The sequence below is a fragment of the Loxodonta africana genome, chromosome 1 (genome assembly GCF_030014295.1).
Source record: "Loxodonta africana isolate mLoxAfr1 chromosome 1, mLoxAfr1.hap2, whole genome shotgun sequence".
NCBI lineage: Eukaryota > Metazoa > Chordata > Mammalia > Proboscidea > Elephantidae > Loxodonta > Loxodonta africana.
Genome location: NC_087342.1, coordinates 29,001,173 through 29,017,140, shown reverse-complemented (window position 1 = coordinate 29,017,140; position 15,968 = coordinate 29,001,173). Strand labels below are relative to the sequence as shown.

Genomic DNA, 15,968 nt, shown 5'->3' with positions numbered 1-15,968 from the left:
TTCTTTTTTGCTCATCTACAGTGTAATAACGAATATGTACTATTTTTATGACAAGACAGAACCAGGAAGGCTTTTTGTTATTGTTCTTAATCAGTCGAGTGTCATTAATGTCCTTTAGCTGTCAGACATCTCAGATGTGTGCCAACTGCCCTTTCTCTGTTGGGCAGAGGGAGAGGGGAAAGCCTGAGGTGCTAAGTGACACCACTCACTAACTGATTGACCCAGGCAAATTTTCTCAGCTTCAGTTTCCTCATCTGCCACACTGGGACATTACCTGTTCTTCAAAATGCTATGGGAACCAGGAAATGCTACGAGGCATGGTTTCTGCCACTGCTGGATCTTCTGCAGATGAAGACTAATTCTTCACAGGCTGTGAGGCAGACTCCAGAAGGGTAGGTGTGGAGGTTAGAAATTAGTGACCCTCCAAACTCTAAGGCCTGAATCCATGAATGACTTGAGTGCCTACTATGCAGAAGTACTAATCTATGAGTATAAAGCAAAGCATTTGTGAATATATACCTTCAGGTAGAAAGCAGGAGCAGAAAAAGAAAAAAAAAAAAAAGATTTAGAACAACTAATTTCAATGAGCTATTTTTTAATTAACAATATAATCCTGTAATACTACAGCCTTACTCTCTACTTTTAGCCTGGATCCTATTAATAGTCTTTAATCAAATGATGTGAATTTGATTAGAATCAATCTGTGGCAACAGGTGGCCAACAGATTTCAGAACACCAAGATTTAAAATCTCAAACTGAAGAGATTTTATGTGCAGATAAAACAGTGCTTAAATCAGGGCATAGCATGTTCTGTCAGTGTCTTTATTTCCAAAAGCAGCAGAGCAAGATCATTTTATAACTGAACAATTTTACACACTTCATCCTTTTATGGCAGACAAGAGTATCAGAATCTACCTAGCCAATGTCTTAAACAATAAGCTTCATTAGATTGAGTCTTCCACTGCAGTTTAATTCCATCAGGAATGCCACGTTCAAGGCTGCTGTTATTTAAGAAAATCTTTCAATGGTCTTTTGGAAACCCTGGTGGTGTAGTGGTTAAGTGCTACGGCTCCTAACCAAAGGGTTGGCAGTTCAAATCCACCAGGCGCTCCTTGGAAACTCTATGGGGCAGTTCTACTATGTCCCGTAGGGTCGCTATGAGTTGGAATCAACTCGACGGCACAGGGTTTGGTTTGGTTTTTTTTTTCAATGGTCTTTTAGGACGGCACAGGGTTTGGTTTGTTTTTTTTTTTTCAATGGTCTTTTAGGAAGGGTAAATTTGAATCTCAGGCTTAGCTTGATATTTAGAATAACGAGCACCATAACCCACCAGCCTCTCCACAGGAGAAAGATGTGGTGGTCTGCTTCTGTAAAGATGTCAGCCTTGGAAACCCTAGGGGGCAGCTCTACTCTGTCCTATAGGGTCGCTCTGAGTCAGAATTGACTTGACGGCAAGGGATTTGGGTTTTTATTTTTTAGCACGCTGCAAACCTGAAGGCAATTCTGAAGCAGTGGGCAGAAAAGAAGACAAAGATATTCTAAAGCTTTATGTTTACAAAGTGTCCAAACCTTAGGTTACTTGGAAGGAACAGTCACAAGGGCACACATCCTCCATTTTCGCTTCCCTCCCCCTCTGCCACCATCTTAGCATGTCAAAGGTGACCTCCACAAATTAGTTCCTTTGATGGCTCTGAGATAGATGGCCCGTACAGCTCAGTTCTGTAACCAGAAACTCTGCAGCTGACACGCCCATCACCCCACTTCCGCTCAGTGCTCATCTCAGCTTCCAGAATGAAACTCTAGAGTCTGCCTGGTATGGCCCCTTCAGGAAAAGGTACTTTCATATGGGCACCAGCCACCCTCCATCTCCTCCCCCAAGCATGACTTCAAGGATGCCTGAAGCTTAGAGCTCTGCGATCTGCAGGAAAAGATCCTATAATTGGGATTGTTCAGTGCTGGTTGTTTTTGAGGGAGTAGGATGGCAGAGGGGATCTTAGGGATACCAAGCCAATCCAACCCAAACCCACGGCCACAAAGTTGACTTCACCTCACAGCGGCCCTGTAGAACAAAGCAGATCTGCCCCATAGGGTTTTCAAGGCTGTAAATCTTTATGGAAGCAGACTGCCACATCATTCTCCCATGCAGTGGTTTAGTGGTCTCGAACTGCTGACCTCTTGGTTTGCAGCTGAGCGCTTAGCTACTGCACCACCAGGCCTCCTTTGATCTTAGGGGCAGGTCACAAAATCAACATATCTGGAAGAAAGATTCTCAGGGCTCAGTGCTGACGATGGCTTTTATTTGCAGAGATTAGTAAAGTAATGCCAGTTCTTGTTGTCCTCAAAACGCATTCTGTGACCTTTGCTCACTGACCTTTATGTGAACCCCCTTCCCCTGTCTGGGTCCTTTTGAAGTATCTAAGAATGCGTTGTGTATATAATACAGCTATGACAAGGATGCCTCTTATTTACTGAGGCAGGCAAATCATTTTCAACAGCAGAGCAGCTCGGCTTCTACACACTTCTTCCTCCCTCTAAGCCCTGTCCCTTTCCCCCCAGCAATTATTCCTGCAGAGTTCATGGCATAAGGAACTAATGTTTGGTGAGCGAAAGGGGGCTTCTGACTACAGAGGACGCCTACATTCAACAGGCTGGAGGTTAAGGCTTTCTCAGTGCCAGTTTATTTAAAGAATCAGTTATTTATTTATTTATTTGTCAGATTTATACAGCGCCTTTCCTCCAAAGAGCTCACCCACGCTACCAACATTTGGTTTACGTTATGAAAACCGTTAGATGCTTTTTCTGCATTTCCTTTTTGGTTCCTGCTGCCAAGACAGAGTAAACGCCATGCTTATAGGAGAAAAGTGTGGATTTGACGAAAACTACATAGTGGCTATGGGTGCCAGGTGAAATAATGATGCTTCAGAGGCCAGCTAGTACATACATATAATCTGCCAAGAAACCAACCCCATGCACACAGTATTTCCGTGAAGGATAAGAAGATGGAAAATAGAGAAACAGCACAGCTGAATAAGAGGCTCTGGCTGTGGACTCAGAGAGTCCTGGGCCGAAACTCAACCCTGACCATTTACTAGCTATAGGACTACAGGACCTTGGGCACGTTACATAACTGCTCTGAGCCTCAGTTTCCTCATCAGTAAAATGATGACGACCAAAATACCTGTCCCAAAGGTTTGTTGTAAAGATTACATAAGGTAACACATGTAAATGTAACAGAGCTCAGCACACTGGTAATTCTCAATGTATATTACCTTCAAACACCACCATCAACTTCTCCACCTCCTCCCAGCCCAACATACGGACACCAGAAATGGAAAATTCAGAAGCTATGCAAATATAAGGGAAAATTTTAAGGAACTGGGAGAAGGCAATCACACACACTGAAACAAATGAGCCCGCTAGTTGTCTACGCAATATTCATTCTCCTTTCTCAGTAAGAGAATGCTGATTTTATTCTGGGTGGTACCACCCAATTCAATGTTTATTTTTCTGCCCTATAACCAAGAGCCAGCCACTGTTACAAAACAATACCCAAACACTGCCCCTAAAAACACATTAAAAAACTCTGAAACAACGTTGAGAGCTCTGCAAGGCCAGTCAACGCTGCTCTGCTTAGATCCAACTGGCCCAATTACACTGTGATAAAACATTAAAGGTGAGGAACAGAGTATTTCCTTTCAAGGTCTAGATGTTTGCGTGATTTCTTAAGATCAAATACGGGAGAAGGAAGGTGATGCAAACGTAACATGTTCTCAGGACATGAGATGGTAAAAATAGTAGTTTTACATATACAGCTGTCTGACGAGGAAAAGAAAAGAATAGGGATAAGGGGGAGCTTTAAACTTAAAAAAAAAAAAATTGAACAATGAAGCAACTGAAGATTCCTTTAGTACTGTTTTCTTTACGGAAAATGAAGGTGATTTTTAAACAGTAAAATTGTCGTAGAAGCTAACACGGCTCACTTCCTCTATGCCAGTAGTACTTCATTTAATCCACTCAACAATTCCATGTGGTAAGTACAACTCTTCTCCCATTTTCAGATGAGGAAGCCAAACTTAGAGAAGTTAACTATCTGCCTGAGGTCACACAGATAGACAGTAAGTAGCAGAGTTGAAATTCGACCCTAGATCTGTTAGTCTGTCCAACTCCTGAGCCGCCAGCCTATGCTGTTTCTGTAATTGTTTCAATAACCACTTAAAAATATTCACTTGATGACACTGAAATTAAAATCATATAGTCTAGACAATTAAAAAAAAAACATATGTTGGAAATTAAGAAATATACTTTTAAAGAACTCAAGGGTCAAAAAGAAATCATAATAGGAAGCATCTGGAACTGAATTAAAAAAAATACCACAAATCGTAGAATTTGTGGGATATAGCTAAAAAGAAAAAATTGTCTGGCAAGACTAAAAAAGAAAAAAAAGATCTAGGTAAATAATATCAAAATGAAAAAGTAACAACTACCGATTAAAAAAAACATTATGAGCAAATTTATGCCAAATAATTTTAGAACTTACACAAAATGGACAAATTCCTAGAAGATAATTTATTAAAATTCACTCGACTAAATAGATATCCAGAGCAAGATTATAAAAAGCAAAGATACTGAGCCAGTAATTAAAAATCTCCCCACAAAGAAAACATCAGGCCCAAATGGTTTTACTGGTGAATTCTAAACTTTCAAAGAATTCTAACTTCACACGAACTATTTCAGAATATAGAAAAAGAAAGACCATTCCCCACTTATTTAATGTGCTGACCTCAACGCTAAAACCTACAAGGGCAATATAAGAAAAAAAAATTATGCATTATTCTCAATCATGAATACAGATGCAAAAGTCCTAAATGAGAAATCAAGTTAGCACAATGCACAAAAAAGAATACATAATCAAGTGGAGTTTATCATGAGAATGCAAGGTTGGTTTTATATAAATAATGTAACTTAACCATTTTACCATGTTAACAAATTTAAGGATAAAAATCATTTTATCATCTCAATAGAGACAGAAAAGGTGATAAAATTCAACATCCATTCATGTCAAAGACTCTTAGTAAACCAGGAATAAAAGCAAATTTCATTTAACTTGATTACAAAAACCCAAAAAACTATTGCCACTGAGTCGATTCCAATTCACAGTGACCCTAGAGGACAGAGTAGAACTGCCCATGGAGTGGCTGGTGGATTCAAACTGCCAATCTTTTGGTTAGCAGTCAAGCTCTTAACCACTGTGCCACTGGCGCTCCAATTTGATAAAAAGTAACAAAAAGCCTATAGTAAACATGATGAAATGCTGAAAACAAGTCCTCTTAAGATCCAGAAAAAGACAAAAAACTCCTACTTTAACCATTAAAATCAAAACCAAACCCACTGCTGTCAAGTCGATTCCGACCCTATAGGATACAGTAGAACTGCCCCATAGGGTTTCCAAGGAGCGCCTGGTGGATTCCAACTGTGGACCTTTTGGTTAGCAGCCATAGCTCTGAACCACTAAGCCACCAGCGTTTCCACTCTAACCATTAGAAATACATTATTAAGACTATCAAAGAAAGCTCCATTAAGCATCCATGAAACTCAGTTTTAGATCCCAAAGTGAATTTGTGCCACCATACATAACATGGAGAGAAGATGGTTGGACCATTCGCTTCATTCCTGGCCAGCCTACAAATGTGACTCACAGACAAGTTCTTTCCTCTCTCAACATTACAGAATTTGAAGGTCAAAAATGGACAGCAGTTAATTAGGGACAGACTTTAAGACAGTTAGTAGGAAGAAGAGAAAAACTTGAGCATACTAAACCTCTCCATTTATCTAGATCTTTAGGGAATGAGTACTTCTCTGTAAATCTACTCCAGAAAACTTAAGCTCATCCCTTTAAGCTTAGAAGTCTTGATCATAATGTTCTCAAACAGGTTAGATGATTTCCTCTTTCAGAAGACTCTGTGTAACTGACCTTTCTGGGTGACTCAGGGCGCTGCATTGCAACTATCAATGATAGCACAATCGCCTACTATAATGCTCAGGCCCTTAGGGATGATCAAAACAGTTTTCTACCAGCAAGAGTAGTTGCTTACATTTTGTCCTTGTCATGGGTTTTTGCCTCTTTCTCAGTGTATTCCAAAATTCTTAGATTATACATTTCTTAGTGGAGCCTCTTCAGTTGAATTTTCGGGCCTCAAGAGGGCCTCCCTTCACTTGAGATGTAACGAGATGTTACAAAAATACATACGGGGCTAACACAGGAATATTTTTCTGGGCTCCTCTACCCAGCACAATGAAAAAACACACAAGGTTTGGATGGCAGAATGAAAAGCACTCTGTGTCTTCAAGGAGCAGCTGATCTTTAAGGAGAAATGAAACATGTCTGAACATGCCAAATGACATGTTTTAGGGTTTTTCTCCCCTCCTTGGGGGATGGAAATCACCAATATAAATCACTGCTTTCAAACATAGTTATTTATTTTCTAAAAATAAATTCTTACTTATTAAGGATTATATACTAAGCTTATATAAAACATTCAGAATATACTTTGACTAGATTATATTTTAGCTGTTCAAAGTATAATTCTAGCAAACTATTATCACTATCAGCAAACATGTATGGAGCACAAGGGAGTATCCCACTAAATGTGGTCTAAAGAAAGAAGCCTAAATGATGTTTTTTTATTAATCCTCAAAGAGCTTACTCTACTCAACTGAAGAGATAAGGCACACTGAGAGCAAAACAAAAAAGACTTGTGCTACAAGGTGTATTTTGTTAGGTAAGTGATGCAGGAATGTAGGATTTTGTAGGTTAAGAGATGGATAAAGTTCCTGCATGGGTCAAGGTTAAAACAGATTTCTCAAGGTCACTCATTTAGCTTTTGGTAGAGAGCCTACCTGCTAACCAAAAGGTTAGCAGTTCGAATCCACCAGCTGCTCCTTGGAAACCCTATGGGGCAGTTCTACTCCGTCCTATAGGGTCTCTATGAATCAGAATTGACTTGAAGGCAATGGATTTTTTTTTTATTTAGTGAATGTTAGCAATCCCCCCCTCCCCCCCAAATCATAAGAACAACAGATGGTTTAGTTGCAAACTTATGTTTTATTTTCTAAAGGTAGGACTCTGTACTTGGCTATCTGACTTTGAGGAAGTCCCTCAGCTGCTCTGAGGCATGATTTTCTTATCTGTTAGAAAGGGTTTCCTACTCTGCCTCAGCCACAGATTATTTAAAAGCCTCAAATAAGATTACCTTCTAATCTATATTTTTGTTAGGCAGCTGGTTTTGAAGTAACATGCTCTTTTTTTGAGAAAAGTTATGAACAAAGAACAAACTATAGTCCTAACAAAAATGATCTACCCCGCTTTGGGGCAGGCATAAAAATTATTAAATACGTGATTATTAAGCTTGATGTCCCACACAAACAGCGTTTTTTGATTTGTCTCATTTGTCTGTGTTACTTAGTATCTACCAACAAATCATACTGATGTATTGTGCACCACACAGATATCACACGGATACCCTCATTAATACACAAGGGCAGTAAGGGCAACAAAATGGAGTACCAGGTACTTGGTACTTTAAAAAAAAATGTGGGATGGAACACAAATGAGATACAAGATTCTCAAAGTGTGAGAATATATCCAGGCCCTGCCCCAGAGCCAACAACTCAATCTCTGGGGTAGAACACAGAAATCTGCGTTTTCAACCAGGTCCCCCCTCACTCAAACACCCTAAGCTTGAGGCAACAGTGCTCTAGTGTCCAAGCCTAAAAGCCCATGTTGTTTTTATTCCATCAATTTAGGACCCTACGGAATAATTCACCATCCATCCCAATTCTCTCAAGTATTGCCCCAATGCGTGTGAAGTCTTTTTCTTTTAGACTTATTATTCCTAGAGGCGGAGTGTAAGGGGGAGTAAGTCTGAGATGAACAGGCAGATTTCAGGGAGGATCACCCCAAAAAAGAAACATCTGCAGAGGTTCTGGTCTCTCCACCTTTGGACACCTGATGGCAGATACTCGTAGATCTCACGAACCCAAACTTCTTTCTCTCACGAGGAGGCTGGTGGCCTGGAGACAAACCTATTTCACTAAATATACTACGGAGAGCCCTGGCGGCGCTGTGGTTAAGCATTTGGCTGCTAATGAAAAGGTCGACAGTTTGAATCCACCAGCCGCTCCTTGGAAACCCTATGGGGCAGTTCTACTCTGTCCTATAGGGTCGCTTTGAGTTGGAATCAACTCGATGGCAATGGGTGTGGTATTTTTTTTTTTTTTTTTTTTGGTTTTATACTGTCTGCCAGGACTGCAGAAGGTAAATAACCTCCAGCAGAATCAGGGTGTTTTCCTTCCGACTCAGTCAACTGTTAACACAACATGCTTATGAAAGCCCCCTGCCTATGAAAGAAGGATTGAGGGGGAAATTTAAGTAAAAGGGATTTAACATGAAGTCATTTTCCCTTACATGTGATATGTGAAACACAAAGTTTGCTAAGCATTTCAAATACCAAATATGTATCTTGCTCCTTGTCCCTGATGCTGTTTTTTCACAAAAATAAAAAACCGCTGAAGTAAAAATGGTTTCTAGACTTGAGTTCGCAAATTGGCAGGTCTGAAGGATGATATCGCCCACAGAGAGATTTTGTTTAGTTTGCAGAGTGTTGTTTTTAATTTGAATTAGTCGCCAACTTAAAAAAAAGTCTGAAAACTTTTAAATAAAATTTCAAATTTCCAGATCGAGATGGAACCCCAGTAGCGAGCAAGCCCCATGGTGTTCATGGTCTTTGGCCTAAACTCTACCCGGCCAAACGATCCAGTTCTTTACGGTGGCTTTCTCAGCAAGGTGGGCGGGGGAGAAGAACCAGACAAAGGTGCCAGCTCTTTTCTGCATTTCACAGAAATAAAGTGACTTCCACGTAAATACTGGGAGACACTTGGGTTGGGCCAGGCCTCGGAAGATTCACTCATATACCCTCCCTTCCTATACCCACCCAATGCAGAGCAAGAAAGGAAGGAAATACAACAGCCACCATCATGCAGCCCTTGGTAACGCAACTGACAGACATCACATCTTCCTGCCTATGGTACCTCCTCACCCCAGAGACTTTTTTTTTTTTTTTAATAAAAAAAGAAGAAAAAAAAGGCTCCAGAACATCCTATAGAAAGGAAGGCCACAAGCACTCAAAATTCTACAACTCAGAAAATGGCCTTAGAAGGCTGGGACTTAAAAAGCTCAAGTTTGACGTTTGCAGAGTAGGCCTCCTTTACGTGACTTTGGTGAAATGAATGACTGGACAAGTTACTTCTGATGCCTGGATGTCCTTATTAGGAATGTATAAGCATTTGGCATAAAACGAGGAGATATCTACCTCAAAAGTGGATAATTACAAGTAAGGTCCTTAGCTAATCTCCTAGTATGAAAATGTGTTAAAATCAGATGAGTAATAACTTGCTTTAACCTGGCAATCTCCCCTAAGAGTAAAATGGTAAAATGGAAGTAAAATGGTAATAAAGTAATTGTGGGCAGCGTAAACCAAGGTTCAATTCTAGTAGGCAGTAGCGGTGAGGAGCCAGGAAACCTGCCCTTGGCGAAGCTCCACTGGCTGCGTCTCCTGGGCAAGTCGTTCTTTCTCCAGGTCTGTAACGGTATGAGGACAGAACTACCTACCTCCTCCTTCACATGCTTGGTAAGGATGGTGTCATGTCTATAAACTATCTGCAGCGCCTCACGAACAGGATGGTATGTAAAGAAGCCATGTTATTCAGAGTATTAGTTTTACCTCACAAGAAGCTCCATGGAATGAGAACTTTACAGGTACCGGGTAAATATAACCAACTACTTATCCTTTCTCTCCCAATGAGAAAAAGGAGAGGGGTGAGGGAGGAGACAGCTAAGGAGGTCCAGATCAGCATCCACCCACCTCTGTTCCGATGGATACTGGTTGTCAGCCATCATCTTTGCCATCTGCATGGGCTGATGTGGTGGTCGGGGGACTGCGAAGGTTTGCTGCTGTGGCCCAGGTTCTTGAAGGGAGTGAGGCACGGGGGCAGGGCCCATGCCTTGTACTGGGACAGCCGCAGGGGCCTGTACAGAGGTGGGCAGAGCTGCCTGAGGCGGGGGAAGTAGGGAATTCTGGTGAGGGGGTGACAGGGGCGTGGTAGGGGGGGTTAATGGCTTGAACCCAGAGGGAGGCTTCCTATCGTAGGCACTGTAAACAGAAAAAGAGAAGAAACCATTAAGCTGCAATCAAGCCATTAGCAAGGTTACCTGGTCCAGCAGCCCAGAGTTGCCAGGAAATGACAACATTAACATAGTTAAATTGCTAGCAGCCCTGAGGGCATATTTGTACCTCCGAAAAGTGATAAACAGCACGTCACTGGGACTCATTTAACACTTCTAGTGATTTTTCTCAAAGATAATTTTAGCCTCTGCTTCCGGTTTCCTTTTTCCCTCTTTCTAAAAGAATTCTGTGTGTGCGTGTGCAGGGGTGGGTGGGTGAGGGGCGGCTACGCTATGGAGGTGTTTTCTGCCCTCCTCCTCCCAGTGTTCCCAGGAATTCTGCATAAGGGTACATGTCTGCCTTAACATCACTTGAATTAACAAGGCTTCTCCTTCCCCTTTCAGGCCGATCTTTGTTTGTCTTCTAGAGCAAAGAAGAGTTTTAAAATTAAAGCCTTATTCCTGGGTCCTGGGTAGTCTTAAGTAAAGGGCACGCACCAGGCCTTTTTCACATATTCTGATTTGCAGATTACTTCTTTGGTGCTTAAAGTTCACATTAACATATGATAGGCATGAAGAAGCGTATATGCCCCCCTTGGAAGCCACAGATCAAACAGCCCAGGACTTGGGGCTCAGTTCCCTAGTAGGGCTCAGTACCCCATGGACTTAGTTCCCTGCAGAGTCACTGTGCTTTCACAGTTCTGTGGTTCACGAAGCACAGGGGCCCCCACGGACTGGTCTACACCTGGAGGATTATGTTGCCATGGAAGACAGAGGTGTTCGCCCCCAGCATCTGCTGGATAGTACTTGGAACTGTCTGTGTGACGGCTACCTCCAGGGCCCTCCTGGGCAGCCGTTGCCTGGCTCCACTTACCAATAGTTGTAGAGGCACTTTTCTCTGTAGTTAGCACCGAGAGCCTGCTCATGGCTACAGGAGGACAGCTCAGAGGACGGGCTGTGCAGCTCCCGTTTGATCTTGGCTGGCGGCGGGGCATGAAGCACCACTGAAATCAGAAGAGGGAGGAAGAAGGGACAGAGAGCGGTTAGCTGGTTAATAGGGAGCACATGCCTCCTTCTGCAAAGCCTGTAACCGGCCAACTGTTTCGGGAGCTCACATCAAGTCAATTCCAGGGAAAGCAGAACATTTAAAACACATAACCTTCTATCTAAAACCAATGAAAAGGTCTCTAAAGTCAGAAACCATGATGGCACTTTTAATTAACCAAGTCTTTTTCCCCCACATCCTCTGGGTCATAGGTCTGTTTCCCTAAAAAATGGCTCTGAAACGCTTAAAAATTCTGCAGGTGACGGTTCTTCCCCCCAAAACAAACAAACAAAACTGAAGGTGGGGTAGAATATCAGGGGTTGCAGATACCAAGAATTCTGGTTTCCAAAAAAAGGGACAAAAGAAGCAAAAATACGCTGGTAGGCATTAATCAGTTTATCATAGGCTTGGAGTTGCTCTGGTAAATACATTTCTTGTTCAGAGGCCTATTTACAAATTAAATATACGGTCTTTATAAAATCGTTCCTCAAGTAACTCTAAATGTCAGATCTGAGTAACAAACACTCAACTTTGGGTCCTAATAAAAATTTTTTAAAACAAAAGAATAAAACTATCGACCAAATCACTACCCAAGAAAAGCTAACTGCATACAGGAAAAGTAGCCCTAAAGGCTTATAATGCTTGTCGCCTGCCTTTCTCAGTGACCAACAAGAAAGGGCAGACCTTCCTATCAATCCTTTTATCCCAGTTGCTGTTGAGATGACCTTTTGGTTCTCAGCCGAATGCTTAACCACTGTGTCAGCAAATCCACTGCCACTGAGTCGATTCTGACTCATAGCAACCCTGTAGGACAAAGTGGAACTGCCCCATAGGGTTTTCAAGGCTGTAAATCTTGATGGAAAAAGACTGCCACATCTTTCTCCCGCAGAGCAGTTAGTGGGTTCGAACTGTCCACCTTTCAGTTAGCAGCTGAGTGCTTAACCTCTGTGCCACCATGGCTCAGCCTACCCAGCAAACAAGAAAATCTAGGTTTGCCTTTTCTTTCCTATCTGGGAGCCAGCTCATTTCAGAGAGGGCACTTTACTCAAAGTAGGATAAATGAAAGATGCTGCACCATGAGGGCTGCCTTCTCATAGCTATGGGTTGGAACGGCTACTCCCTGTCCAGCGGCCTTGGAGGATGGCAGGAGATGGAGTTAAGCTCCAGTGAAGTGCCTGCCGCCTTCTACTGTATCAAAGGTCTCACTCAATAGCTAACCATGGTCAGTGCTCTTGTGACCTACTAACATTTTATGTTTGACTCGGTGTTTACTCCTAAAACATGTTCACAAGTTTGGTTACTTCTTAATGATTATAAGAGGTAGAATTAGCTAAATGATCATCTCCTGTCTGTCTGATAAGAACGAACAATCTTCCGGTTTCGCAGGTGCCTCCCAAAACCCTGAATTCTGGGCTCGGGGGTGAACGGGTGAGCTGGTTGACTCTATCGCAGATGTCAAGTTTATAAAGCAACGCTGCTGCCAAGTCCTGCTGGTGACTGACTGCAAAGGGCAGGTTTTCACAATTCCTTTCTTACATGATGCCGACTGCTTTTCCTGAAGAGATGAACTAAGCACAGAACTGGCAGATTATATTTAGAAGTCGTTAGAGTCTCTCTTGTGATTTTTGGATGGTGACATCACGGCAGCCCACATTCAATTGTTATCAAATGTTTTCAGACACGGAAAATAGCTAAGCTTGTTGTTTGAAAGTCAATTTGACAGAGAAAACCATTTCTCCAAAGCAGTGGATGTTCTAGTGGTTCTCGGCACTGCCTTCCTGTCGTTCTCCTCTTGCCAGTCTTCTGCCAGAAAGTTTCAGCAAAATAACAGGGAAAGGCGCTGACGCCCCGATTTAAACAAAAGTTATACATATGTTCTTGAAAAGGATACTTTCCTTACTTTACCTAGAGACAATCATTTATAATCACTGCTTTACTTGCTTAAGTTTGGGAAGTAAATAATTACGGGGTTATTCAATGTTCTCATTTCAGGTTTTAGGTATTCTTGACATTTCCACAATATTATTACAAAAGTTACCAGTTCTGTTGACAAGACTAACACCAGAGGGTAAACCAAAACTGTCCAGAAAAAAAAAAAAAATTTATAATGGTTTCAGGAACAGAATATATCCATTTTGAAAGAGAATCTAAACTATCAGCTAATTCTGATGTTTTCATTTCTTCAGACCTACACAGCGCTCTTAGTACGTAACACCTCATTTTAGCTCTAAATTACATAGTATCTTCTACTTCCCCAACTTGGTCTTAGACACGCAATCTCGAGTCCCCTACACAAAGAAGTGCACAGAAGAGAAGTTCACGGACTTTATGAGCGAATGAATAGACTATATTTTCAGTAGGTTTTTAACCTTGAAGGCAGGGGACACATGTGTCCTACAAGGCTAGGCAAAATGTTAGCTGCAATTTTTCCTCAGAAATCAATTATTTGAAGGAGAGGAGAGAATGAAACAAGGCAGGAGTGAGAATGGCAAGCTTCACAGATCTACACTGACAGGAAAGTCATCAGGGACCCTGCGAGTGGCAAGGGAAAAGTCCCAGCTCTCCAAAGGACGGCTGGGCTGGAGGAGGTGTGAAGAAGCCTGATCATGGTGTACCTCAGTCAGGGATAGTGTTGTATTTAAAGCAGGAACTCGTGAGTACAGGGAATGTTCACTCCTTGCTCTGAGTCTTATTTCCCCATTTGTAAAATGTGATGCTACCTTGAGAAATAAAGAAAATGGCACAGCACCTTGTAGATGATGCTATGATGTTGTGTAATTTTACACTGTACTTTCAAAACTAGAGTATTCACCTTTGCACAGTGGATTTACTTAATGACCACAGAGACCTAGGAATTCTAAAGGACTGCAATGAACTGGAATTGAAAATGGATCATGAATTCTTGAGGAAGTTTGACAAGAAATGCTAAGACAGCTGGCTATTTGAGCTGATAAACAATTTCTACAACTAGAAACTTTGAGTTTAAGCTTAATTATAGAAGATAGGCCTAGAAAGCCATTGGTGTCCTGACAACAATTTGTGGTGAATGCTTTCCTTGTCATAAAGGATTCATTCATTCATTCACTGAGCACCGTCTATGGGCCAGGACTTCTGGAGGTGCTGGGGATACAATGGTAAGCCAAACAGACATGGTCCTTTCATGGCACGTATCATTTCGTGAGGGATCTGACTTTTGGAATCTTCTCGTAGATGCAGATAAAGATAGAACATGGCCACACAGTACAATTAACTCAGGCCCTTACATTTACAGATAAGGACCCTAAGGTCCAAAGGAACAGCTCAAGGTTTTGGAGCTACTGCTATTAGAGAGGAAAGAGGTAAGGGTCCCCACAATCTTTTCAGTACTCTTCTACCACACTGACAGAAATGGAAAATATTCCACTGACCCACTTTATACATTAAAAATTAAAGAAGATGTATCTTTTTTTTTCAGCTACAACAACAAAAATACAACATTATACCTGGTTAAGAGAGTCCTCTTGAATAAAGGAAAAATGAATGAGGGGAAATAACACCTTTGGAAAAAAAACAAAGGAAGACAGACTAAGAAAGAGGTACCCAGATTCCCTAGCATTTACTATGTGCCAGTTTGCTCTTACATAATTTCATTAGATCGTCACAACCCAATGAAACAACTACTTCCACTGTATCCATTATAGATGAGAAAACCAAGGTTCAGAAAGGTAAGTAACTTGGTACAGTCTCACAGCTAGTTTAAGTGGCCAGAATTGTGATCTACACAGTTCTTGGCCATTCCGTTACACTGTCTCAAAGAGGAAATGTGAGAGGAAAAAACTACATCAAAAAGGAACTATAAGAAATACGGGAAGAGATGGAGAAAGGGGATAAAGAACACTAGAGAAAAGCATGGAAAACTACTTTTTGCCAGCTGTCAGGGTCTGTATACTCATGTGTAGCCTGCACTCTCCAGCTGGCGGCACTCCTAATACACCTGAGTCCACTCAAGAACTTAAACTGACACTTTGCCCTATTCTATTCCTAGGCCACTAAAATGGCCAGGATCTCTCCTCCACCACCACCAGCAACTAACATCTCTGTTTCCAGCAGCCTTTACTTTTCGGAATTTTTGCCTCCTGTTCTGGCGTTCCATCTAACAGGTATCAAACATTCTCCCCTCTATACTTCAGCTGATCAAAGTCTTCTGCTCACTTGGATAGTTGCAGGCACCTTGGAAGACCTGTTATCAGGTCACTGGCCTGCAGACTCCACACGGTAGCCACTCACACAGCCTCTTCCTAAATGCTCTGCCCCTTCCCACCAAGTGAGATTGCTTCTGGACAAACCTCTGTTAATGCCACATCTGAAGCAAGGACATTCTGAGTTCTCTGGACTTCCATTTGATTATAAGAACTCTGCTAAGAATCCATGCAGGAGTATATATGAGAATCTCTGCATGTCAGGGGTAGTAAAGGCAAGGGCAGGTGCTGAAAAGACCTATTTAAATCCGTATCTGTGGGCAGGTACTACAAAGTATTGCTTTGCAGAACACCATGTTACCATTTTAAATTCAGATATGATGTTCACAAGTCAACCAACTTAACTTCATAGTGGTTTTTCTTAATGATCTAGGGAACTTTTTAAAACACTTTCTTATCTGACACAGTGACAAAAAAACAAAACAAAACAAAAACCAGGCCTGCTCCTATCCAATACAATAAAGCA

The 15,968-nt window shown here is 41.7% G+C and overlaps 1 protein-coding gene across 2 annotated transcripts in view; it reads right to left on the bottom strand.

The window, feature by feature from the left end:
• Positions 1–15,968, bottom strand: part of ETV5 (ETS variant transcription factor 5) — a 56,370-nt gene that overhangs the window by 19,988 nt on the left and 20,414 nt on the right. For both annotated transcript variants that reach the window (XM_064277037.1, XM_003412901.4), the window contains exons 6-7: positions 11,094–11,223; positions 9,921–10,208 (exon numbers count right to left, since the gene is read on the bottom strand). In XM_064277037.1, the coding sequence (XP_064133107.1) occupies positions 9,921–10,208; positions 11,094–11,223 (418 nt within the window). The remainder of the gene's footprint in view (positions 1–9,920; positions 10,209–11,093; positions 11,224–15,968) is intronic.